This window comes from Bubalus kerabau, chromosome 5, assembly GCF_029407905.1.
Source record: "Bubalus kerabau isolate K-KA32 ecotype Philippines breed swamp buffalo chromosome 5, PCC_UOA_SB_1v2, whole genome shotgun sequence".
NCBI classification, from domain to species: Eukaryota; Metazoa; Chordata; class Mammalia; order Artiodactyla; family Bovidae; genus Bubalus; species Bubalus kerabau.
Genome location: NC_073628.1, coordinates 93,568,218 through 93,596,072, shown reverse-complemented (window position 1 = coordinate 93,596,072; position 27,855 = coordinate 93,568,218). Strand labels below are relative to the sequence as shown.

Here is a 27,855-nt window from a genome sequence, read left to right as displayed (position 1 = left end):
ACCCAAAACAGAACATCTAAGTTATGGGGAACCAAATGTCTGCCATATGGAAGGACAGCTCATTAGGGTGCATTCTGCAGAACTGGAAGTTTCTGGGTATCACCCCCTGACTCAGGAGTGTTTCTGTAGGAAAGAAACCTGTGCATTGGAATAAGATTAGGAAAATCAATCAAGAGTCAACAGAAAATCTTTGGCATTCCTTCAGGTGCTTCAGGCAATGCCTCCAAATCTATACTACCACTTATTCTGAGTCATGGGAAGGGAACGCCAAACAAAAGAAGAATGATGGGGGCAGGGAGCTGCTAAGCTGGCACTCCAGCTGACCCCCAGGAGCCCCAGTGGACATGTGACAGAGGGAGAAAGGCTGTCAAATTCTTAGTTGACACTGGTGTTCTCAGTTCTGAACATCAAATCAGGAACACTCAGTCACAGGACGTGTAGAATTATGGGGCTGTCAGGGAAGGCTCACGAAAGGGTATTCATAGGACCATCAGAGTGTAAAGTGGGCAAACATAGGCTCAGCCACTCCTTCCTGTATGTTCCCACACACCCCATACTCCTGCCAGGAAGGAATATCTTAATAAATTGGGGACTACTATACACCTAATGGGAAACAAATTGGAGATTGGTGTCCCCTTAGACAAAGGGCACAAGATAATAATGTTAATAATGGCTGATGACAAACTTTCCCAGACAGAGCAAGTTAATCTTCTTGAAATAAATCTGAGGTCTGAGCCCAGGGATGGGTGGGATAAACTGCAGGAGCCAGTTTCATACTAATCAATCTAAAATGTGTATACAAATGGCCAAATAGAAAACAGTACCCCCTCCATTGGGATGTCTTGTTCAGTACTGCCCTGTCACATGGCCTAACTGTCCAGGGCCTTATTAGAACATGCCTGGCAGCATATAATACCTCCATTCTCCTCATAAAGACACCCAATGGGAAATAGCATATGGTACAGGACTCTCAGGGTAATCAGTGAAACCACCAAGGATATACATCTAGTAGTCTTTAATACTACACACTGCTGGTTACTCTACTGTCCCCTGGGGCCTGGAATTCTATATCAGATTTAAAAGATGCTTTACATGTATTGAAAACAATAATACTGCTAGGCAGTCCTGCCTTAAAGGGTCAAAAATTCCTCCACCATCTTTGGATGGACTTTAACTAAAGACCTAAAAGATCTACACCAACCCTCCTCCAATGTAGACAAAATTCTGATCATCAGCCCTACTGAGGAGGCCTTTGATAAAAATACTGTAACCACCTTGAACCATCTGGGGGATAAAGGATATAAAGTATCCAAGAAAAAGGCTCAGATACCCCACACTAGGGTGACCTACCTAGGCTTCATTCCTACAGAAGGTAAGAGAAGTGTAGAAAGCATTGGCAGCCTCACCCCTCCTAAAACTAGAAGACAGCTTAGGGGTTTGTCCAGGGATGGCTGGGTTTTGCCACGTCTGGATTCCTAACTGTGGTCTAATAGCTGGGACTCTATGAAAAATTAAAAAGAAAGGATGATTTTTTTTGAATGCAATTCAGAATGTAAAAAGACCTTTCAAGAACTGAAAATGCAATTACTTAAGGCCCTTGTTCTGGCTCTCTAAAATTTAGCTTAACTCTTTGACCTTTACATTCATAAGATAAAGGGAATAATCTTTGGGATATTTGCTCAAAAACTGGGGACCCCTTACTCAGGTGGTTGCTTATATGTCTAAACAATTAGATCAAACTGCTAAGAGGTGCCTTCCTTGCCTCCCAGCAGTAGCAGCTACTACAACCTGGCTAAAGGAAGCTGAGAAGTTAACATTTGGTCAGCTGATCACTATATGAGCTCCATACCAGATTTAGACTTTGGCTAGTCCCCAGAAAGTCAATTCAAGTTCAGGCTATGCTTTTAGACAATCCAGTGGTTACCATAAAAAACTGACAGGCTAAATCCTGCTACCCTGCTACCCACAGAAACAGGGCCCCTGGAGCATTATTATATAGAAGACATGATCTATTCCAGTTGCCCTGACCTAGTAAATGAGCCTCTCCCACATGCCAAAGAGGAATGATTCATGGACAGGAGCAGTTTTATGAGAGAAGGAAAAAGCCTGGCAGGATGGGCAGAGACCTCCCAGGTCTATGTCTTAGAGGCGAGAAGCCTACCCCAGGGACTTCTGTCAAAAAGGCCTTGCTGGAGCCTTTGGGACGGGGAAGATCATCGATGTTCACACAGAATCCCAGGATGTGTACGCCATCCTACATGCATGCGGCTATTTGGAAGGAAAGAGGCATGTCTGCTGCAGAGAATAAACAGGTGAACAGGACTTAAGCATATTGAAGCAGTATAGCTTCCAAAAAATGTGGCAGTGGTTCACTGTAGAGGTCACCAAGAGAAGAATGCAGAGGTAATAAAGGGAAACAACAAGACGAATGCAATTGCCCAAAGGGCGGCCCCAGAACCAATGATCTGGCAACTATCCCCCCACATCCCCATACCTCAAAGGCCAGATCCATCCAGTTATTCCTAAGTCTGCACAAAGGAAGAATTAGACACACCTGGAAATGGGGATTCACTAGAGATCTAGGAGGCCGTGGGTGGCTAGGTAATGAACACAGGCAATAGTTCTTTTCCCAAACTGCAGCTTGTCAAACCATCAGGGGGGCTCATCAAGGAACTCGCTACAGGTATATAATTGGTTCTCTGAGTTCATGGTCACTTCTGGCATGAGAAGTATAATCAGTCAGATAGGTGAGACCTGCCCCATCCACACAATGACCAACCCCAACACCAGACCCCTCAGAGGTCCCCAGATCAGGCCTGTTCAGACCAGAGGAACAAATCCTGGGGAAGACTGGAAAGATGATTTCACTTTCATGGCAAGAGTACCCAGCAATTTCAGGTATCTCTTGGTGCAAGTAGACTCTTTTTCTGGGTGGATAGAAGCATTATTAGGGCTCCCCAGGTGGCACTAGTGGTAAAGAATCCACCTGCCAATGCAGGAGGCAAGAGACGTGGGTCAGGAAGGTCCCCTGGACTAGGAAATGGCAACCCGCTCCAGTATTCTTATCTGGAAAATTCCATGGACAGAAGAGCCTGGCGGGCTTCAGTCCCTGGGCCTGCAAAGAGTCAGACATGACTGAGCAACTGAGCATACACACACAGAAGCATTATTAACAGAAATAATTCCTAGGTTTGGGCTCCCAGGGTCCTTTCTAAGCAATAATGATCCAGTACTTGTGTCTCAAATGATGAAAGGGATAATGAGTGCCATGGGCAGATCCTGCTTTTAGCTCAGAGGCCTTAATTGTTGGAGAGAGTAGAAAGATCTAAACAGAGCTTGAAATGGGCCTTAGCCAAGCTGTGTCAGGAAGCTCAAAAAAACTGGATTAGGTAGCTTCCAATTGCCCACTCCCTATGTGGTTAGCCCCAAGGGATAAGTTAGAGTTAAGTGCATTTGAACTCATGTGTGGTAGACCCATCCACTACCCCACTGACCAACCACCCCACCCCCCCAACCCCGCCCCAAAGAAGGGAAACCTTAACTTGAAATGGAACAACTCTAGTATGCCCTCCAGGTAGGTAACCAAGTGATTACCCCACCCCCTGTCCTTGCTCTCTACCCATTTTGGTTAAGAGACTGGGTGCACCTAAAAACCTGGAAGACCAGCTCAGTTCTAAGTGGAAGAGACCCCACTTGGTGATCCTAACACCCACACTCTACCCTGAAGTTGCAGGGTTCACCCCGTGGGCACATCACCCTTGAGTGAAGAGGTTCCTGAGCCCCAACCTGTGGAAGGACACCCCAGGGCAACAACCCCCCCGCTGCCCCCGACTACTCAGTTGAACCTCTCTGACCTGAAGCTTCTCTTCCGGAAAACAACAAAGTGTGGCCAGGAAAACAGGCAACAGCAGTGAGCCTCCACATTGGGGGACACTTGCCTACAGGCAAAAGACCTAGATATTTGCATTTTTAGGAAAGATTTGTTCTTGCTAATACTTGGGCCATGTATGTTAAATTGTCTGGTGTCCTCTGTCTCCAAAAGGTTAGACAAACTGTCACTCAGTGATACGAACAGTTAGGGTTGAAGCCTGGTGACCATCAACACATCTAAAGGCAGCTGGGAAGATGCTCTGGTCCTCCACTCAGGGTTGTGGGGATGCCTGGAATTAACAGGAAGCAATTTTTTTGGGCTTCAAAATCACTGCAGATGGTGACTGCAGCCATGAAATTAAAAGACGCTCACTCCTTGGAAGGAAAGTTATGACCAACCTAGATAGCATATTCAAAAGCAGAGACGTTACTTTGCCAACAAAGGTCCGTCTAGTCAAGGGTATGGTTTTTCCAGTGGTCATGTATGGATGTGAGAGTTGGACTGTGAAGAAGGCTGAGCGCCGAAGAATTGATGCTTTTGAACTGTGGTGTTGGAGAAGACTCTTGAGAGTCCCTTGGACTGCAAGGAAATCCAACCAGTCCATCCTAAAGGAGATCTCTGGGTGTTCTTTGGAAGGAATGATGCTAAAGCTGAAACTCCAGTACTTTGGCCACCTCATGTGAAGAGTTGACTCATTGGAAAAGACTCTGATGCTGGGAGGGATTGGGGGCAGGAGGAGAAGGGGACAACAGAGGATGAGATGGCTGGATGGCATCACCAACTCGATGGACGTGAGTTTGAGTGAACTCCGGGAGATGGTGATGGACAGGGAGGCCTGGCGTGCTGTGATTCATGGGGTGGCAGAGAGTTGGACACCACTGAGTGACTGAACTGAACTGAACGGAATCACAGAAGATAGACCTGAGCCCCTAATACCCCTCAAGGATGAGGAACAGGACAAAAGACAGAGGAGGGATGTGTGGTTGGCAGAGCCCATTCTGGGTGATAAAGTCTAATCTTGTTTTCTTCTCCTTTATTCTCAGTCTAGTGTCACTTGCTCACAGGGTGCCACATGCAGAGGCCTCACACCTGGCCCTTTAGACCTGAGCTCCTAGTATGAAAAGGGTTTCCCCAGTGGCTCAGATGGTACAGAATCTGCCTGCAATGTGGGAGACCCCGGTTACATCCCTGGGTCTGGAAGATCTTCTGGAGGAGGGCATGGCACCCCACTCCAGTATTCCTGCCTGGAGAATCCCATGGCCAGAGGAGCCTGGTGGGCTACAGTCCAGAGGGTCACACAGAGTTGGAGACGACCGAGTGACTAACACACTCCTAAACTGTACAGATTCCTCAGCACCAGGGTGTATGCAGAAGTGTGTGGACGTCACTGAATTCAAAATGTTGGCGGTGGTGGGCCTCCTGCGGGAACGCTGCTCTGCCCTGCAATCTGGAGCTGGAGCGTGAACATCACGCCTGCACCTGTCTGGCGAGAACTCCGCCCCCTCCCCACTACAGAACACTACAAAGCAGCCCCGCCCACGATCGTCCGGGAGAGTTATTCTCTACAGCCGGATGGCACTCCTCTCCATTCTCCAATCAAAGAATAAAGCCTCCTGTGCTTCTGAACCGAATTTGGTCTCTAGGCTCCAAGCAACATCAGGCAGGAGGACCCTTCTTGGGGACCAGCTATAAAGGGTCAGTGGTCACAGATGCAACAATGGAAATTATGAGAGGTGGCAGAGGGAACAAGAGCTATGGGGCCAGCGACCTTCAGACCCACTGATTGGTGAGATGACAAAGAATCAGAAAGGGGGGCTCTGCACTTTAGAGGACTCCTCAGCCTCTCACCCTAATACTTCAAGTACTTTTGCAATTTTCATGTAAAAAGATGAAAACTGTCTCACCTTATCATTCTCCAGTCACTGATTCATTCATTTACTCAATTACATTTATTGAAGAGCTACTATATAAAACACAGTATTTTAATTGGGAATCTTTGCCTGCTGAGGACCCCAAAGCTGAAAACTAAATGCAATAGTTGCCACATTTCTAGGGCCCTGCTAAACCAGCTAGGCAGAATTTGCAAAGGTGTGTGCAGACCAGTTCTGTCATCCTTAGCCCCTTACTCACTTTCAAGGATTGAGTCGAAGTGGCCAGAGGTTGGAAACAGGAGACTTTCAGGAAAGGATTTAAAGCGCTGTTGCATTTTCGGTCCCCTTGACATGAAGCCAGATTTGAGGGGCTTCCGGAAGACCCCTGTGTGACCTCGACCCTTGGAATCTATGGAGCACAGAGAATGCTGTGTGGCCTACGTTTGACAGGTCGTGACAGCAATTGCCTGCAAGGGGTGATGGAAAAACTTGCTGGTAGCAAGTTTTTCATTTAACTGCTGACAGTGTGGAATGCATGTTTCCTGTGGACCAGACGAAGCTATGTAGGAGAGAGCCTGTCTGATGACAGTTTAAAGGGACTTTGCACATGGTAGCCGTCTGGACTGGCAATGAGACCTTAACCTAGTTTGTATGCAGACGACCTGGGGAAGAGCTAGGGTTGAAGGACTTGTCAACTGGGCAGCCCCAGAGTGCTTGGTCTATTAACAGGGGCTGCACTGAGACATCCCTAGTAGTGGGGCTGGCTAGTCTCTGGAGCAGAGCCTTGGAGAGAACCCCACAAAGCATGGATCTTAAACACCCCCGAGGCCTGAGAGAACTAGCACCTCATTGGTGCCGGTCAATAAAAAACTTTCCTGCCCCTGTACTTCTTCATGTCCTTCCCCTGACTTCAATTCTGGAAGTGCCAGAGACTGGAGCAGGTGGGCAAAGGACTTGCAGGAGGAAGAGAGTCAGAGAGGAACAGAGAGGAACAGTCAGAGGAAGAGAGTAGCCAAGTACACCATCTCTTTCCTACGGCCACAGTCAGCACAAAGCAGGCACCGGCTGAGGAAGGGGAGAAACCTCTCACCATTACAGGTAACTGCAAGTTTTTACTATTACACAACATAGAATATTTCAGTTATAAAAATGAGAAGTTGGGGGAAATCCCTGGAGGTCCAGTGGTTAGGACTCTGTGCTTCCACTACAGGGGGCATGGGTTTGATCCCTGCCCCTGGTTCAGGAACTAAGATTCTGCATGCTGTGTGGCAAAGACAAAAAAAAAATTAAAAAAAAAAAGATGACAGAGGACTTTTTATTATTTGAGAGTGAGCAGAGAATTGGTGGGAATGGCCTGCAATTGCAACCAAGGGCAGGAGAAGGACAAGCTCCACAGATGAGTCCTGCAGGCACATTACGAGACAAAACACAATTGGTTAATAACTGTACCTTACATGACCTTTACTTTCAACATTGTACAACTCAAGGCTTAGGAGATGTGAGGATAAAAGGCAGTCTCTAAGCTCAAGGAGTTCATCCTTGAGCAAGAAATAGGTAAATAGACAATAGCTAACTAACAGGCTGCCATCTCTGAGATTACACAGAGTTGGACACGACCTAAGTGACTTATCAGCAGCAGCAGCAACTAACATTTATTCAGCCCTTACTAGCAAGTCCCAGACACTCTGCTAAGTACTTTATATATGTTAATTAACTTAAACCTCACAACAACCCTACAAGGTGAACAATATTATGATTCAGTTTTACTAATGCTGAGAAAAAGACACAGGTTAAGCAACTTGCTCAAGGCCATACAGTAAGTACAGTGCCTGGAGGAGTCAGGCCCCTGGAGTCATCTGCCCCTGGAGCTCAGCTGACAAGCATGCTACTATACTGCTTCACAGAACAGGAGGTGTTACAATGGCTCCAATGGGGCATCAGCCTGGACTGAACCAGGGCAGGCATCCTGGAGGAGGTGAATTTTTTTTTTCCAAAGAATGCCATTAGAAAGATGATTAGGAATTTGAAAAGCGAAGCACTAGAGAGTTTCACGAAGAGGGAAAAGCCTGTGCCCCAAATGCATTAGGGAGTGGGGCTTCAAGCCATTTACTGGGGTTTGGCTGGAGAGAAGCTTGCTGAAGGCTCCACCTTGGTTCATAGATTTTGTATGTACCTAACACAATGCTTTTCAAATAATAGATTCTCCATAACTGCCTATTTGAGTAGGGCACCCAAGAAAAGGTATAGCATGAATAGGTAATTCTAAATCAATGATTATGTCAATAATGCATTGCCCTTCCCTCCAAAGGGATCTATTTGGTAAATCAAAACTACTAATTCAGAAAAAGGGGGTCTGCTGAGGGGCGTAAGGCTTGGTTTACTTGTCACCAAATATCTCTGGAGTACTTTGCTACTGTGGTTTATTCATCTTATACTTATCCCCCTAATGTTATGTGTTGGAAAATGCTTAGCGACTACCTTAGGAGAAGGAAGACCAGGCATTTGAAGTCCATGTACACCACTGACAAAGTTCAATGACATTTGTTAATACTTGATTAAATATAACTAGGTATTTGTGATCATTAATCTGTAACTAGTATTTAAAGAGTCACTCTTACACAACTTCTGAGTGTGGAAGAGAGAAGAATGATGAGTGGTGACCTGCAGAACTGGACTTTGTGCTCCCTGTCCTGTGATTCCTGTGTGGGCTCTGGGAGGATTCAGCTCTCTGAGGTCATAACTGAGGCCAGGGTGATAACTTAACTAAGAGGGAGAAACACTTCTTAATCTGGGGAATCACAGGTTTCTTTCAAGCAATTTTCAGATAGTGGATAATAACTTTTAAAAAAGGCCATGATTCATAACAGTAGTAGCTGTTGCTTACAGAGAGTTTATTGTGGGCTCTGTGTTATACTGTTTTATTTTTAAATTTTGTTTATAAAGATTTTTATTGGAGTATAGTTGCTTTACAATGTTGTTAGTTTCTACATTACAGCAAAGTGAATCAGCTATGTCATGTCATGTGAAAGTCGCTCAGTTGCCCCATGACCTGTAGCCCGCCAGGCTCCTCTGTCCATGGAACTTCCCAGGCAAGAATACTGGAGTGGGTTGCCATGCCCTCCTCTGGGGATCTTCCTGACCCAGGGATAGAACCCATGCCTCTTACGTCTCCTGCGCTTGCAGGCGGGTTCTTTACCACTTTACCACTTTGTCACCTGGGAAGCCCAAATCGGCTAAACATACACATATACCCCTCCTTTTTGGATTTCCTTCCCATTTAAGTCACCACAGAGCATAGAGAAAGAGGAGAGTTCCCTGAGCTATGCAGTAGGTTCTCATTAGTTATCTGTTTAATATATAGTATCAATAGTGTATATATGTCCATTTTAATCTCCCAATTCATCCCACCCCCTTTTTTCCCCTTTGGTATTTTAAAATATATAAAACAAAAGCAACAACAGTAATAAAGCAAGCCAATGTTCTGGGAAACAATCATGTTTGTCATATAATGTTTTGAAGGACCCAAGAAGGAGCCAAAATTTTTTATTAGATTTTAGGGTCTCATGGTTGTATTGGTCTAGCCCAAGTATGAGGAGGCCCTGTTGTATCAGTGTCAAATCATAGAATCTTCATACAGGAAACAGATTTACATTCTGTTTCTGCCTGCTGTTCACCAACTATGTGCAATATTTTGGGTTATTTTTTCCTTTGGGGCTATATTTCATAGTATTTCACATTTAATCCTCATCAATATTCTGAAATGGGAATTTGTATTTCCACTTTGCTGAGGCTTAGGCAGGTTATGTTTATCCAAGATTATGCAAATAGCACCAGGGTCTGGATCCAGAACTTTGTTCATAACCATTACGCTAAATGCTACTTATCCAGGGCCATTGTCTGCAGGGAACCATTGTTGTTATTGTTTGGTCGCTGAGTTGTGTCTGACTTGGCAAACTGGAACTTCCCAGAAGCCTTACACCATATCCACTCACCAAGGTACCTCATTCTGGAAACATGGAGGAAATTGGGATTATCTGTCCTGCTGTTCCATGTAACAGACTCTTCTAAAGTCTGGTCATAAACCAAAACCCCCCCTTAGGACAAGTCTCTAAAATCTGTATGTGTGAGTTTCTTCTTTCACCAATATCTGGGTTTTAGGGAAAAATAGAGGGGGACCTCGGAGAAGGCAATGGCACCCCACGCCAGTACTCTTGCCTGGAAAATCCCATGGATGGAGGAGCCTGGTGGGCTGCAGTCCATGGGGTCGCTAAGAGTCGGACACAACTGAGCGACTTCACTTTCACTTTTCACCTTCATGCATTGGAGAAGGCAATGGCACCCCACTCCAGTACTCTTGCCTGGAGAATCCCAGGGATGGGGGAGCCTGGTGGGCTGCCGTCTATGGGGTCGTACAGAGTTGGACACGGCTGAAGTGACTTAGCAGCAGCAGCAGCAGCAGAGGGGGACCTCAATATTTCTATTACAATAATTCCTCCTCTACCTCTCTGAGGTCATTAAAGTTTTCCCCATAGAAACATTGTTATGAGTCAGTTATATATCCCTTTAGTACCAGGTGATTGTCTGTTTAGCCCCTAGATTAACAGCAAGCCTGAAGCTGGCCCACCATTTACAACATTGCTTCTTTGCAAAATTATGTATTGAAGTCTCCCTCGATCCCTAAAATATTTAAAAAATAGAATATCTTGTTAATTTGAGATTATGTTCATCAGATTTATTTCATATTTTATTGGCTAAGCCTTGCAAACTTTGTTCTTTACATCTTCCTTTCTTAAAAGTTCTTTTCATTCCTCAGCAAAGTTTCAAAAATTCATACTCCACTGCCTTTAGGGCCACTTATAAGTAACAGAAGAAGAGCAGCTTTGCTACATTTTAGTAATCCTCATTTGACCTCAAAAGATGGAGTTTTGCCAATTGTGAGTATATTAAAAAGAATGTGCTATTGAATCAAAAGCATTTACAAAGGGGAATTTCTAAAATTGCTTTGTGTGGATAGTTTAGGAGGTGGATGGATTATTATTGTGATGATTTTTTAAAAAAATTAATTACTTTTATTTTCGGCTGTGCTGGATCTTCACTGCTGCAGGTGGGTTTTCTCTAGTTGCAGTGAGAGTGGCTACTATCTAGATGCGGTGCACAGGCTTCTCATTGCAGTGGCTTCACGTGTTGTGGAGCCTGGGCTCTAGATGGATGGGCTTCAGTAGTTGTGGTGTGTGGGCTTTTAGTTGCCCTGCAGCACATGGGATATTCCTGGAGCAGGGATCAAATCCGTTCCCCTGCTTTGGCAGGCAGATTCCCAACCACTGGACCACTTGGGAAGTCTGAAATGACTATCTTGAAGGGTGACAATATTTCTTTATATGTATCATTCTGGGCTAGTTCCTAAAAAAAATTCTCTCAAATTTCCTTATACTGTCACTTCTTTTAAGTTATTGAATTTCAATTCACTTCTGATTCAAATGACCTGTAATTTAATGATAAAATTCAAATCCTATCCTTTTCCATGACAGATCTGATGGTTTTGAGCCCTATGTGATCACTAAACTTGAATCAGACAGGCATGATAAAACTTAAATGATAACATCAGCATTTATATTTATAAGTACATAAAAAACCCTGCCCTCTGTATAGTACTTCAGTCTTTCAAAGTTATTTGGTACATATTATTTCTGAGGGTAAACATAAAGTTGTCTAGAATCATGAGAAAGTTTTTCCAATTACAAATCAGTAACTTCCCGTAGAACCTGGAAGAGCAGGCATGGTTTCGAGTAGAAATGACTCACCAGGAAATGACTCCAGAGGTAAACGGGGATTCAGGAAATGTCCAGTGCAAACCATGACAGCATCAAAGACAGCTCTGTCCTGCCTCCCCTCTGTCTCTGTGACAACATCCCATTGACCAGTTTCAGAGAAGTCAGGACGCTTTGTTATGCTGCACACAGTGGTCTGAAAGCAAAAGACAGACACTCGTTTTCCACCAGTCATCTTGGGACTTCATGCAATGACTGTATGGTAACCGTGTTTGTTATTTCAAGTGGGTCAAGTAAGTCTCATGTTAGAAGGCCTTTCAATATTGGTTTATCTTCTCCCTTGAGAAGTTAAATAACTTGTGCAAAGTCTCAAAAGTGGTCATAAAGATTAGGACCCAAAACATCCGAATGATTTCACTGCAAGGAAGAAACATTCAGTTTTTATTTCTGGTGAGAAGAAGATGAGTTAAAATATTGAATGTTGGAAAAATTTAGGAAAATGAGTTTTGACCCATTATAATTTCTGTGGTTTAGACTTCTAGTTATTTCTTTCCAATGGGTTTCATGAACAAAATCCAGTTTTCCTTTCCTCTGAAAAAAATTCTAAATTTCATCCTGAATGAGGCTTTGGATTTAGAAAAGGAACCAGGAAATTCAGTATTTTAGTGACTTCAGTAAAACATGAACAGCAGGATTTTTATCTGCCTTATTCGTATAGAGAGAAAATTAGGAAGAAGTTTTCTTAGGCATCCCATTTCAATTAGATTGGTGAATGGGCCAGCCCCTATTCATTAACCTTCCATAACCCAAGCCATCTTACCTTAAACTGAATGTATTTCAGAAGGTCAAAGTGCTCAGCAAACTCTTGGAGGTAGTTCCAAAATTTTTCATGGTTCATGAAATTAGGATAATCTTCTTGGAAAGGGAAGTCGCTGTAACATGACATTTCTTTGCAGACATTCGTCACTAGTGACTTGTAGACCCTAGTCATCCCATCTTTAGAAGTTTCCTGTGTACAAGTACAGTTAACTTGATGGGGTGGGCTGAGGGGGATAGGAGGAAGAGAACAGAGATCACCAGCAGCTAGCATTCCACATGTCATTCCAAAGAGTTTCTGGAAAATTTAGCATTGGATCCCCCTGCTATAGATATAAAAAATCACTGGTGGGGTTGGAATTGTTAAGTATAATATCTTCGTCAGACTACAAAGAAGCTAACCACATTTAACGGGGCTCTGCAGGACTAACAGTGTCTTTAAACAGTTCCGTGAACGTGGGCCCATGGTCCATCTTCCTTATCTTCTCCTTCTTCCCTTGCCATGAGTACTCGCTCCTCTCAGGTTCTGGGCCTCTTCTTCTTGCCTTTGCTTAAGGAATTCCTCACAAAGTTTTCTAGTTATTGTCTATGTATATATTCAACCACTCTCTCTTTATTAAGTCTTTCTTATCCACACTTAAAATACTGAAGACTCAAAATTTCAAAACAACCCTCCCTTTCAACTTATATTGAAGGAGGAAATAGAACAGGCTCCATCTTGAAGGCAGGACTCCATCTTGGGCAGGACTGTGGACTTGAGCTGTATGCCCAGTATCTATGGAAACGACATACCAACTGGAAAACCAGACCCTCGGAAGGAAGAGTCCCAGGGCTCATACCTAGACTCTCCATGCCTAAAAGAATACCCTAATTATCTGTGTAACTGAATGGAATCATACATTCTATTATGCTTACTGGGCTATGACCACAGGCCTATTAATAATTGGCCACTGTTAACTACCTAGGCTTAAGGCATACGAATCACAGGTTAACTTTGATTGTATCTTTCTTTTCCTTTGTTCAGACTAGTTTCAGGGAATAATAGTTTCAGGGAATTATATAGAGGTGGGTTTGGGCACGTACACTTAGGGTATATAAGGTTTTCACAAAAACTCGTCGAGGTCCTTGGCTAAGAGGAGACTCTGCCTTGGGCCCGCCGGTGTAATAAACTGCACTCCACTATTGCATTGTCCTTCTGAGTGAGTTTATTTCCTGGAATGTGTGGCTAAAACAAAATCCTCTTACAACCATGTCTCTCTCTGTCTCATCTCAATTTTCATGAAGGGGGTCATCACACACTGACAGCCTCTGTTTTCTCCTGGACTCCTCAACTCCTTGTCTTATCTTGGTCTTTGTCATCCAAAAACAAAACAAAAAGACCTATATTAAGGACACCAATGAACTTGTTCAAAGCTAATCTCTATTTCTTCTTCAAGTCTCTTTCTTTGCTATCACATTCTCTAAGAAGCCTTCCATAACCCTATAGATCTTCACAAGGTAGCTATCATACCTGCTGCCCCAACCTAGTACCCTGTACTTTGAGCACAGAATCGATGACACTGCATTGCAATGATCTGTTTACAGTTTCTGTTCCCACTAGATTCTAAGGAGGGTTGGGGCCCTGTCTATCTTGTTCCTTGTGTGTCCTGGGAGAGGGACATCACAAATACTTGAATGAATGAAAATGAATATTACCATTGCATTTTTGAAAAAAAATATGTGTATGACTGAAAGAAATTATATCAAAATTTAAATAGTGCCAATTTATTTAGTGCTCATAAGTATTGATATTATATTTAATTTATATTTTTTCTTTTCATTTTTTTTGGCCCTGCCTCATGGCATATGGGATCTTAGTTTCCCAACCAGGGAATGAACCCACGCCCCTTGCAGAGGAAGTGTGAAGTCTGAATCATTGGACTGCCAGGGAAGTCCTGTATTTTTTCTTTTAACTCAATATTATTTTTTATTTTTAAATTTATTTTTATTGGAGTATAGTTGCTTTACAACGCTGTGTCAGTTTCTGCTGTACAGCAAACGGAATGGGTCATATATACACATACACCCACTCTTCTCTCGATTTCCTTCCCATTTAGGTCACTATGGAACATTGAGTAGAGTTCTCTGTGCTACACAGTAGCAATATTATTTTCTAAAATTAGTTTATATCACTAGTTTATATCATTAGTTTGTAATAGGAGAAGGAAACCAAGCCAACCATAGTGTTAGGGGAAGCACACTGATTGAAACCACCCACCCTGGCCAGGCACCATAGTAACCATTTGCATGAGTTGTTTTATGACAGGAGCTCCTGATAAGGAATATGGAACTAATAAGCCACCACCAACCGGAAGAGTTGCCTAGTTGCTGAGTCGTGTCAGGCTTGGATGCCACCATTCTCAAAACAATGTCTGCTGGAAGTTAATAACTGCAACCTTACTTTTTATAAAACTAGGCAACTGGCTACCTGGCTACAAGTCTCTCTGAAGTCTTTCTCCCAAAAGGAGATGCCGTGTATTTGTCCACTTCCAAGAATCCTTCTCGCTAACATCCATCTTGGCTGAGTGATGCATGCACCACCAGGAAAGACTCTGAATTAGAGTGATTGGCCAAAGACCACCCGGAAACTAATCCCATCACCATAAAACCTGAGACTGGCAAGCCATGGGGCAGAGCTGTTCTCCTGGGTTCTCTTACCCTACAGCTCTCCACCCGGGTGCCCTTTCCCAATAAAATCTCTTGCTTTGTCAGCAGATGTGTCTCCTCGGACAATTCATTTCCGAGAGTTAGACAAGAGTCCAGTTTCAGGCCCTGGAAGGGGTCCCCCTTCCTGCAACAATAGGGTCAAATAGCAGAAAAGTACACAAACCAGACTGAATATTTTCTTCCATACTGACATTTGGTGGCTTGATGAGGCCCACAGTACACCAGAAAAAAAATTTTTTTTTTTCCCCAGTATACTATGGGTTTCCCTGGTGGCTCAGAAAATGCTTTTCCTGGTGGTAAAGAATCTGCCTGCAACGCGGGAGACCTGAGTTCGATCCCTGGGTTGTAAAGATCCCCTGGAGGAGGGCATGGCAACCCACTCCAGTATTCTTGACTGGAGACTCCCCATGGACGGAGGAGTCTGGTGGGCTACAGTCGATAGGGTCACAAAGAGTCGGACATGATTGAGTGACTAAGCACAGCACAGTACACTATAATCCTAGAGTTGTGATCATTTACATACATTTGCTTATTCTGTTTTCTTCACCATCCATCCAAGACTGGCAAATGCCACTTCCTCCATGCAGGCTTCCTTCATTCATACCAGTGTGAAGTACCTCCCCAGCCCTGAGCTCCTGCCAAATGTTGCTCTTCTCTTCCCCCTGAAGCACTTACTACTTGGACCTCCATCTTTTGACACCTTATACCATACCAGGGGCAGATCACTTTATTCCCACTGAAGACCCTGATATTGCCAGTAACCAGGACCAATTTTGGCCAGAGGCATGTGTGAGAGGGTAGCAGGTAGGAAGGCTGGGGGTCTCCAAATGGACGAAATAGGCTGCAAATGTCAAACGTCTTTTATCTCTCTCTTAAGCAGCAGGAGGAAACAAAAAACACGTCAGATTTTTTTCCTTTCTCTATACAAAATTGAAAGAGTTCCTTTAAAATTCTGTGTTGCCATGACGACACCTGGTTCCACCTGTACTTAACTTTTTTCAAACCTTGAGCTAACCAATGCGTTTTTCTTATGGAAATATTTTTCTTAAGTTATGTTAATGAACTATATTTACCCTAGACTCTGTCTTTCTTCAAGTAGGTTTGCCTAAGGCTCAGAACCAGTATGTTTTATTCATGTAAATATTCTCTTAAGCTATGTTAATGAGACTATGTATTTGCTTAGAATTTGCTATGTATTTGCTTGCCTTTCTTCCAAGATTCATGCCAATCACTTTATGGCCTGGGACAACTCACCTTGTGCCAATGTTATCTCAAAATGCATGTTGTGGGTAAGGGGCCTGGTGCCAGTCTCTGAGTTTTGAGACATTTCCTTTCTCTAACTAGTAACCTGCTAGTAGCTATATACTGCTACTGCTGCTAAGTCACTTCAGTCGTGTCCGACTATGTGCGACCCCATAGACGGCAGCCCACCAGGCTCCCCCGTCCCTGGGATTCTCCAGGCAAGAACACCAGAGTGGGTTGCCATTTTCTTCTCCAATGCATGAAAGTGAAAAGTGAAAGTGAAGTCACTCAGTCGTGTCTGACCCTCAGCGACCCCATGGACTGCAGCCCTCCTGGCTCCTCTGTCCATGGGATTTTCCAGGCAAGAGTACTGACTTCCTGCTAAAGACTAGCAGGGGGCATTCTTTCTTCCCCCTTCTGATGTCTATGTCAGAAGCTTTCTCTCTCTCTTTTATACTTTAATAAAACTTTATCACACAAAAGCTCTGAGCAATCAAGCCTCATCGCTGGCCCCGGATTGACTTCCTGTCCTCTGAAGGCCAAGAATCTTGGTGTCTTTCACGACTCAGCAACACCTTTCATGTGACATTTAGTCATTTCCAGCCCTACTTCCTGATGCTCAAGTCATCTAATGGCTGGCCAAACCTTGAGCATACACCCTGGGCTGCACACTCCACTCTTAAGAAGAGAAGTAGTGCCTGGCTTGTTCTTCTTCTGATAATGTAAAAACTACCCCCTAGACCTAACAAGGTCTAGATTCTTGCCTCTCCCTTGCCAATTCTCTTCCAAAAGACATGAACAATGCCTTGGGGCTGGGAATCCATCCCCTGATGCCAACTTCTGTCCTTCTTAAGGTGTCATCTGCTTCACATTCACCAATGAGATTCAGCTTACCCAATGTGATACTCTGCTACTTTGTCTTAGAATGTTCATGGTGCAGAAATCATCATAACTTTCAATCCTATGTTTGTGTATCAGACTTAACTCTTTCTTCCTCTTTCCTCCAAATTCTCTTGCCCCTACCCTGCCAATTCTCCAGGTTCATCACCTATCAGACTGCGTCCTGCGTGGGGTCAGCACAACACCATACACAAAGTTGTGATGCTGCAATGAGTGGCTCCCTTAATGATCCACCATGCATGTGTGTTCAGTCATGTCCATCTCTTTTGAGACCCCATGGACTACAGCCCACCAGGCTCCTCTGTCCGTGGGATTTCCCAGGCAGAATACTGGCGTGGATTGCCATTTCCTTCTCTGGGGGATCTTTCCTGACCCAGGGATCGAACCCTCATCTCTTTCTTTGGCAAGCGGATTCTTTACCATTGAGCAACCTGGGAAGCTCTTAATGATCACCAAGATAGACTACAGCCACCATGCCTGGGCAGGGACAAAGCAAATGGCCAGATTATAGTTGGTGGAGGTGGGAAGGTATGAATTACGCACAGTAAACTTCCATAGTCCGCCGATGTCATTACTTCTTTCAAAGCAGATGGGCTCCAGGTGTTCATCTAAGCAGCATTTGATGGAGGACAGGCCACTCACACCAGCTCCGATCACTGCAACTCGCTTGGCCATGGTGTATTCTGTATGATACAGATTAAGCAGAGCTTCTTTATATGACAAGGCTAGAAGGGAGCCCTTGTCACAGAATTCAACTTTCACAATGATATTGATACCCTCCTTTTGTCTCTGAGCTGAGGTAGAATCATATTTTGGCTAAATATGAGGGCTCTGAAGACTGTTTCAGTTTGGATGCTGGCTTCATTTATTTACAGTATGATCTTGGGCTAGTTGTTTATCCTTTCTGTGCCTCAGTTTTCTCATCAGTACAATGAGAGTGGAAATAATAATGCCTATCTAAAATAGGCATTGTCCTGAAATTAAATGACCGAGATATGTTAGAAAGGTTGTGAGAGGGTAACAGGCAGGAAGGCCAGGGGTCTCCAAAGGGAAGAAATAGCCTGCAAGTGTCAGACATTTTTATCTCTCTTAAGTGGCAGGAGGAAACAAACTAGTGATATTTTTTCCTTCTCTATACAAATTTAAAAGGAGGTTTCTCTTAAAATACTGTGTCTGCCTTCTTCAAGATTCAAGTTAATCATTTTATGGCCCAGGATAAACCATTTGGTGCCAAGATTATCCCAAAATGCATCTTATGGGTGAGGGGCCTGGTGCCATTCTGAATTTTAAGACATTCCTTTCTTTCATTAACAAACTGCTAGTGACTATATAACATCTAGCTGAAGACTAGCAGGGGGGTACTCTTTCTGCCCCCTTCTGATGCCTATGTCAGAAGCTTTCTCTATCTCCTTTATACTTTAATAAAACTTTATTACACAAAAGCTCTGAGCGATCAAGCCTCGTCTCTGGCCCTGGATTAAATTCTTCTCCTCCGGGGGCCAAGAATCCCGGTGTCTTTGTGTGATTCAACAACAACCTTTCAGTTGTAGAAGTGTGCCTGCTACATAGTAAGTACTCAGTTAAATTTTTCTCTTATTATTAGCTAGTTAAGCCAAGACCTAGCACCAAATATTTAATCAGCATTTATTTCCCACTTCCCTAATGACTTTCCTTCCTTTCCTCTCTTCTTTCTGGAAAAGGCAGCTCACACAGATAAAATTTATGAACATTTGGGAACACATAGATAGACACACCTGTTGCTTCCATTGGATTGAGGAGTAAAAGGTCTTGATCCCCTTAAGATTTTATATTCCCTCAGTATTAAAAACACTTTGCTATCACCTAACCCTCCCAAAATCCTAGGAACTGCAACCAGCAAAAATGTTCATTTTTATTCAAAGCATCTAAAGTCCTAAAGAGTAGCTAGTCATGAGTCATGTCCTGCCAGCAAAAAAGATACTACATTAATTGAGGGGAAGTTCTTAACTTTGAACAATGAAAGCTTGACTGACTGTAATACAGAACTAAGTCCCCAAGGAAATCCATATGGCACATTCTAGAGACCAAGATGAGATCACATGGAAATGGGGCTGTTATCCTTGTCAGGAAAGATTGGAGGGAGCATGAAGGTGTCATGACAATTTATATCAGGTTTTTAAAATTGTAGTTTTGGGTATCTGCAGATATCAACATACATTTTTCTTTGATCAGATGGGTTAACACTAAGTTAATTCCAGCGAATCAGGTTTATGCCACATGGAAGGCTTTGAAGTGTCAGGTGGACTCAGGTGTAACTGCTGAGTCTTTGAACATGACTTAAGGCCAGTCTGCTAGTAAGAGGCTGAGTCAAGAGAGACTCTAGATATCTGAGTCTGGATGTGCACATCTCACTGGAATGAGAGTCTGAATTGTCCCATGATTCCTGCTACTGAGGCTCTTCCCTAATTTGAGCTCAGGTTTGCTGCCATGCTTTCTGGTTGGGTTTGTGGTGGGGGGTTTGTCCTCAGGGCTTTGCAGTTTCTCTCTAGCCAAATCAGAATCCCCAGGCACAAGAAGAGTGAGTGTCAGTAAAGGAGGTGGTTGGAGGAAAAGGGCTCAGGACTGGTTGGTTTGCATTCAAAAAGTCACCCTCTCAGGAGGGTGGTTTACTACCTCAAGGAACTGCCTAAGCCTGGGAGCAGCAGTCCCTTCGGCATCAGCAAGGCCTTAACTGTCAAAGCACCAAAATATAGAAAATAAAGAGGTAGGGTTAATTGCTGGGAGCCAGTGTGAGGAGCTCCACCCGTGGCAAAGGTCATGAGGAAGGAGGCTCGGCATATGCAAAGGAGGGATCGAGCCTCAGGAGTCCCCCTGGAAATTCTCGAGCATCTACCCCCCAAAACCAGAGTCTGCCTACTTTACTGCTTTGTGCTCTCACCTCTGACTTTACTGGGGGCTGTCCCCCACCACCATCTCACTCTCTCTGATAAAGAGTTAACTTACAGCTCCAGTTAATAAGCTCCTGGGCATTAGGAGTGTTTAAATCCAAACCCCTTAGATAGCTCTCTAACTTGCCTGACAAGTTTACCCGGACTCCTACAGCTATGCATACGATTGTTTACAGTCTCTCAGCCTCGAGAGGCACGGGGAAGCTTAAGATATTCAAATAGCTTAGAGCCTCTCAGAGAGTTAGAAACTGTCAGAATAAAACTAGTAAAAGATTTCATTGATGAGCCAATGCTTGCTGCCAAGTTTCCACGTCCCCTGTATTGTATCCTTGAATGTGTATTAATTAATATAGTTGGTATGTAGAAAAATAAGTAGTGGCCTTGGTGTTTGCAACTTTAGACCCTTCAGGTAATAAATTCTCTCCTTTGTTGTAAACCCACTACACCTCTGCCCTATAGGAATGCAACATTATGTAACACCTCTGGAGGATGGCCCCAAACCTTAAAATAATTACTCAGAGAAAATAAGTCTTACAGTTGACAAACCTTTGTCAAGAGTCATAAAATGTTAATAGGCTTTCTGGCCAGAAGATGATGTAAATCACCTAAACCATTTGTATACGATAAATTTGCAGGAAGGAAACCCTGGTTTTGATAAGGATCAAAGACTGCTGACTTTGCATGATTTCACATCCCCTATTATCCTCTATGTGCAACTTATGGTATAAAAGCCCCTGTTTATAAATAAAGCTACGGGCCTTGCTCACCAAAGCTTGGTCTCCCCATGTCATTCTTTCTTTTCACATTCCAGCTGCGTCTCCATTTGGAGCGTGGAGGTCCTCTGCGACCATTTATTTGCCTGGGCTTCTAAGACCCACTCGAGAAGGTGCCTAAGGTGGGGCACCTTCTGCTATTCGAGAGGGCGCCTGCGGCCTCCGTGGTCAGAGCTAACCTGATGTCACAGGTTATATTGATTTTCCACGTAAACCAAGCTACTCAGCCTCTTTTCTCCACTGAATTTTCCTACTGAGCTATTCTCATTCTGTTACTCTGTATATCTCTAATTAATATTTAAATAAAGCTATAAGCTATTGTATCCAGTGAACTCGCCGAAGCCGTCTCCCCTTTGAATACCCTGGATCAGCCGGGGCTGGACCGCGGCAGTTAATACAAGTGAGAAAGGGGAAAGCTCTGGGAAAAAAATAAAAAATAACCCCTCGGCACAATGACAAAGGGAGTTAGTGACTTTACAGAGGGCAGAAGAAGACTTCTGAGCCCTTGGAACCCTCAGACTTACCTGGTTCCAGAGGAGGACACAGGGACTTGCAGCATCAGAGGGCTTTTCCAGGCTTGCCTGTTTCAAAATCTTACTTGCCATCCCGCCCTTTGTAAGGTTGAGAACTTCCTGCCTGGCTTCATTATTTGTAGCAAAATTTACACTCTTTCCCCTCTAGACTTTTGGTTTATTTAGGAGTCTCTTTTTGATTTTGGAAGAGTTGAGTAGTCTGCAGTAAGAATGGACTCTGGAGGCAGCAGAACTGGGTTTGAACTCTGTCTCTGCAACTGACGAGCCATGTGCCCCCCAAACAACCCACTTACACACTTTAAGATTTACTGTTTGCAAATAAGAAACACAGTGACATGGAAGGATTGTTTGAGTCTGAAACTGTGATAATAATTACACAAAACTGCCTAGCACCAAATATGTACAGGATTCATTTCCCACCTCCCCAACTATTCCCTCTTTTCCTCTCTTCTTTCTGGAGAAGACGTCTTACACAGATAAAATTTATCAACAAGTTTGGAAACACATAGGCAAACACACCTATGGCTTCCTTTGGACTGGGGAGTAAAAGGTCTGCTGCTGCTGCTGCTGCTAAGTCGCTTCAGTCGTGTCCGACTCTGTGTGACCCCATAGACGGCAGCCCACCAGGCTCCTCTGTCCCTGGGATTCTCCAGGCAAGAATACTGGAGTGGGTTGCCTCCTCCAATGCATGAAAGTGAAAAGTGAAATTGAAATCGCTCAGTCGTGCCCGACTCTTAGCGACCCCATGGACTGCAGCCTACCAGGCTCCTCAGTCCATGGGATTTTCCAGGCAAGAGTACTGGAGTGGGTTGCCATTGCCTTCTCCGAGTAGAAGGTCTAGATAGCTTTTATTCAGAAATAAATGGCCTCCACCGATAAGAATACATACATTTCCAGGGCACAAGGGAGAAGTCTGGAATTGGCAGATCTCGCTGTGCTGTGTTTTTGCAATAATAAGATGAAAGAAATAGTTGTTAAGTGATCTGGTTAAAATGCAAAATATGCTGCAGTGAATAGACTGGCAGCAAATTAATTCATTCCACACATGCACTCTATGTAACTCTAAGGGCAGATACTGAGCCAAGTTTGGGGGCCCCCAGAATGATTAAGAATCAGTGACTAAATAACAGTAATAAATACAGACCCAGTGACTGTCCACAAGAAGATGCCACTATATAGACAGGGGCTGACACACATGATATCCGGCAATATGTCCTATAACAGCAGCATGCTCTGGGTACAAATGCTTGCAGACACTCTTGGGCTGCTTATCTACGCCTGGAGACCTAGCTACAGACACGTACTAGGCTGTGTTTTTCCTGAGCAAAAACACCCAAGTGCCAGATAATTGATGCCCCCAAATAGACATAAATTGAAAGGCAGGGGAGAATACTGCAGGTTTGACGGGCTGGGAGGACATAGTACTGCTAAGCTCTTTGTAAACTGTAAGAGTGTGCTATAATCGTAAGGTCCATTGTAGGTCAAAGGTTGCTGATATTTAGTTCCTTAATAGAAGAAGCCCTAATCAACTGAGTTGGATTTTTGAACAACAGGAAAACCCTATCCCATACCTGACACACCATAAAATGTAGCAGTCATTTTTGAGACATGGAGAGACTTGGATGATTAGCAAATCATACAGCTGATTATGATTTATATGAATTTGGACTTCGATCTGTTTATATTTCTTATTATTTCACTCTACCAGTGTTCTTCTTTTGCTACCCTATTTCCGAACGTGACACTTGTGGAATATTTTGTGTTTCTCAGTGACAGGCAATTCCATCTCATCCAAAAGATGAAATCAGAAAGGAGCCTGGAATCACAGACAGTCCCACAATTCTGTTATTCTCTCCACATCTTCCTTCTGGGTAGCTTCTTCCTACAGCATAACTTTGTTTCCTTAAGAAGTTCCTTTGCTTCCTGGTTTTCTCCCTAATTCTGCTGCCTTAACCCTCATCAAGAGACTCTGCAAAGAGAGGATCACACTTAGCTCTCAAGAGTGCACTCACCAAGGGGAATATTTACTCTGTGAAAGCAGCTTCTGGAAACATTTCCCCATTAAAAGAAAAAAAAATCCAGGGCACTTACCTTGTTGGCACAGAGAGGTAATTTTACAAATTATTTCTCAAAGCCAATAGCCAAAGACAGTGTTGGTCTTAAAAAAAAAAATCCAAATGCAAACTCTTTGCTCTAAAAGAAGATAAAAAATAAAAGGAATGCTGACTTTAATCAAAGTGCTCTCGGTTTAAAACAAAAACTGCCGTTTTTCCTGTCATGCTGATGACAGGAAATATACTCGCTGAGGGGAAAAAAAAAAGTTGTGTAGGGCACCAGTTGAAACTTCCGTGATCTCGAGGGAGCATTCAATGACGAATTAGAATAGAGTTGTCGGATTGGAAAACCACAAGCGACTTCTGCCCCTTTAGCCCATCCTCCTAAACGTCACAGTTCCGACGGAGCTCTAAACTTAAAGGGGAGCACGTGGTAAGCGACTGCTCTTCTCACGGTAGCCTTTAGAGGGCGCCAAATCACCCCAAACCACAATCCCCAGTGACTTGGGCGTTCTGCTTAACCAAACTGTGACTCTTGAGAATTAGTCTCTTGAACTATTACAGGAACTGTGCATAGAAGAAGGCCAATTAGGTGACTATTGTGTCATCAAGTTCTCCCAAGTAGGGTTAGTTCCCTAACCCCAAAAGTATGATTTCAAAATTCAGAATTTATAAGGAATTTAAGCAGCTTCATCTTTTCAGAAAATGTCAGCAGAGGGAGCTGGTAAAACATGTTTGAAAAAGCTTAAAATTGGTTTTAGATGTTAGCCTAGGGCACAAGAAGAGAAATAATTACAGAAGCACTGGCAATAATAGAATAATAGAATACAGCCATGAAATTAAAAGACGCTTACTCCTTGGAAGGAAAGTTATGACCAACCTAGATAGCATATTCAAAAGCAGAGACATTACTTTGCCAACAAAGGTCCGTCTAGTCAAGGCTATGGTTTTTCCAGTAGTCATGTATGGATGTGAGAATTGGACTGTGAAGAAAGATGAGAGCCAAAGAATTGATGCTTTTGAACTGTGGTGTTGGAGAAGACTCTTGAGAGTCCCTTGGACTGCAAGGAGATCCAACCAGTCCACTCTAAAGGAGATCAGTCCTGGGTGTTCTTTGGAAGGAATGATGCTAAAGCTGAAACTCCAGTACTTTGGCCACCTCATGTGAAGAGTTGACTCATTGGAAAAGACTCTGATGCTGGGAGGGATTAGGGGCCTGAGAAGAAGGGGACGACAGAGGATGAGATGGCTGGATGGCATCACCGACTCGATGGACGTGAGTCTGAGTGAACTCCGGGAGTTGGTGATGGACAGGTAGGTCTGGTGTGCTGTGATTCATGGGGCCGCAGAGTCAGACATGACTGAGTGACTGAACTGAACTGAGATTCCTTTTAATAGAAACCACAACCTCAAATTTTTATATAAAATCTTCTGTTGGCAACAAACTAATTTTTACTTTGAAAAATATTAAACCCAGAGGAAAGTTGAAGAAACAATCTGATTAATGTGCATCAACATATCCCTCACCCATTTCATCAACTAGCAACCTCTTGACACGTTGGCATTTTCTTCATCTCTCTTTCTCTTTCTCCACACACATGTACCCAGAGACACAGACACATATACACCTAAACACACAGATCTGAAAGTAGTCTTCAAACATCAGGATGCCATCAGAATATTTCAGCACATATTTCACAAAAGTAAGGACATTTCCCCACAGAATCATTATCATTACCACATCCAAGTCAATATAACTTCTATCATCCAACATACAGTCCACTTTCAAATTTCTCCAGTTGTCCCCAAAAATGTTCTCATCCAGTGGTGTACTGGAGCTGGTCTGCACAAAGGAAATATGTATGTCTTCCAAGTTCAGTGATAGCTTGGCATTACGCATAGTAATACTTGACACAGTAGCTTGACATTGTTCATGGTGGGGATGTTTACATCACGGAAACTGGCAAACACTACAAATTTGGGATGTCCCCCACCCCCAGACATTTGTTAAATATTTACCCTCTCATTTTTGGCAAATGGCTTGATTGAGGCCTAACTGATTTACAAAAAAACCTGTATATATTTAATGTATATAATTTGATGAATTTCGACATAAGTCTGCATGTGTGAAACCATCACCGCTCAAGGTAATAAACACATTCATCACCTCCAGAAGTTTCCTCATGGACCTTTGTTTGTTTTTGGTTAAGAATATTTGACATGAGATATACCCACTTGCTGCTGTGCTGTGTTCAGTTGAAAAGTAGTGTTCAACTCTTTGTAACTCCATGGACTGTAGCCTACCAGGCTTCTCTATCTATGGGATTTTCCAGGCAAGAATACTGAAATGGGTTACCATTTCCTCCTACAGGGGATCTTCCCAACCCAGGGATTGAAACCAAGTCTCCTGCGCTGGCAGGCAGATTCTTTACTACTGAGCCACCTGGGAAGCCATACACCCTCTTAACAAATCTTTAACAAAATTTTAAAACCCACAATACACTATTGTTAACTATTGGCACTACATTGAATGGCAGATCTCCAGAATTTATTCATCTTGCATAACTGAAAGTTTATATCCATTGAACAACAATTCTCCATTTCCCTCTCCCTCCAGTCTCTGGCAAGCACCATTTCACTGTTTCCTTCTATAAATTTAACTATTTTGAATACCTCATATAAATAGAATAAGACAGGTTTGTATTTTTGTGACTGACTTATTTCACTTACAGTAATGTCTCCAGGTTCATCAATGCTGTCCCATATTGCATAATTTATTTTCTTTTTTAAGAGCTGAATAATAGTATACTGTATGTATATACCACATCTCTTTATTCATTCATCTTTCCATGGACATTTAGGTTGTTCCCATATCTTGGCTATTGTCAATAATGCTGGAATGAACCTGATAATGCAAATACCTTTTTGAGATCCTGATTTCAATTCTTTTGTACAAATACCCAGAAGTAGAATTGCTGGATCATATGGTAGTTTTAATTTTTGGGGGAACCTCCATACTATTTTTCATAGCAGCTGCACTATTTTACATCCCCACCTACTGTGTAGAAGGGTTCTGAGTTCTTCACATCCTAACACTTGTTATCTTTTATTTTGCTTTTGATAACAACAATCTTAACAGATGTGATGTGGTATCTCATTGCAGTTTTGATTCACAGTTCCTTGATAATTAGTGAAACTGAATACTTTTTAATATACCCATTGGTTATTTGTATATCTTCTTTAGAGAAATGTCCATTAAAGTTCTTTGCCCATTTTTGAATTGGGTTATTTGTATTTTTTTTTTTAGTTGTAGAAGTCCCTTATATATTTTGGATGTTAGCCCCTTATCAGATGTATGGTTTGCAAACATTTTCTCATTTTGTAGTTGTCTTTTCTACAACTACAAAATGTTGTTTCTTTTGCTGTTCAGAGACTTTTAGTTTGATGAAATCTTGCTTGTTTATTTTGTGCTTTTGTGCCTTTGGTGTCATATTCATTGTTAAGAACAATGTCTGTAAAGCTTTTGATTTCTCCTTCATATTTGAATGAGATCCTTGCTGGGTACAGTAATCTGGGCTGTAAGTTATTTTCTTTCATCACTTTAAGTATGTCTTGCCATTCCCTCCTGGCCTCAAGAGTTTCTATTGAAAGATCAGCTGATCTATTGAAAGTTATCTTTATGGGAATCCCCTTGTGTGTTATTTGTTGTTTTTCCCTTGCTGCTTTTAATATTTGTTCTTTGTGTTTGATCTTTGTTAATTTGATTAATATGTGTCTTGGGGTGTTTCACCTTGAGTTTATCCTGTTTGGGACTCTCTGGGTTTCTTGGACTTGGGTGATAGTTCTATGTGGGCTTCCCTGGTGGCTCAGTGGTAAAGAATCTGCCTGCAGTGCAGGAGCTGCAGCTGAACCAGCAGGTTCAATCCCTGGGTTGGGAAGATCCCCTGGAGGAGGGCACAGCATCTCCTCCAGTATTCTTGCCTGGAGAATCCCATGGACAGAGGAGCCTAGCAGACTATAGTCCATAGGGTCACAAAGACTGAAGTGACTTAGCATACATCCCGGTATAGATGTAGGTGATTGAGACAGGTGGAGGATAAGATTGTTAGAAGGAGCTAGGTTAAGGAGCTGATTGGACATGATGTGGAAGGACGGTATATCTGATTTTGAAATCACTGAGAATTATGACAGGAGTCACGGGAAAGAGAGAGACATTGAGTCAGAGGTTAATTCACAGCTTCTCCATGCTGCTCTGAGCCTCTTGGAGACAGCTGACCTCACCCACAGCTCTGTGTGTGGGTCTTTTAACCAAAGGAGAATCCCATTCCCCTAGCACATGATTAGAAGGAGGCTTTGATGCAGTTTATATGTGAGGGCTTGAAACATGAGGAGAG

General features: G+C 43.2%; 1 protein-coding gene across 1 annotated transcript in view; it reads right to left on the bottom strand.

The window, feature by feature from the left end:
• FMO4 (flavin containing dimethylaniline monoxygenase 4) overlaps positions 1 to 23,837 on the bottom strand; it is a 39,173-nt gene extending 15,336 nt beyond the window's left edge. Inside the window, exons 1-4 of the mRNA XM_055582228.1 lie at positions 23,499 to 23,837; positions 17,718 to 17,857; positions 12,331 to 12,519; positions 11,544 to 11,706 (exon numbers count right to left, since the gene is read on the bottom strand). Of these exons, the coding sequence (XP_055438203.1) occupies positions 11,544 to 11,706; positions 12,331 to 12,519; positions 17,718 to 17,849 (484 nt within the window). The 5' untranslated portion in view covers positions 17,850 to 17,857; positions 23,499 to 23,837. The remainder of the gene's footprint in view (positions 1 to 11,543; positions 11,707 to 12,330; positions 12,520 to 17,717; positions 17,858 to 23,498) is intronic.
• Positions 23,838 to 27,855: the final 4,018 nt, after the last annotated feature.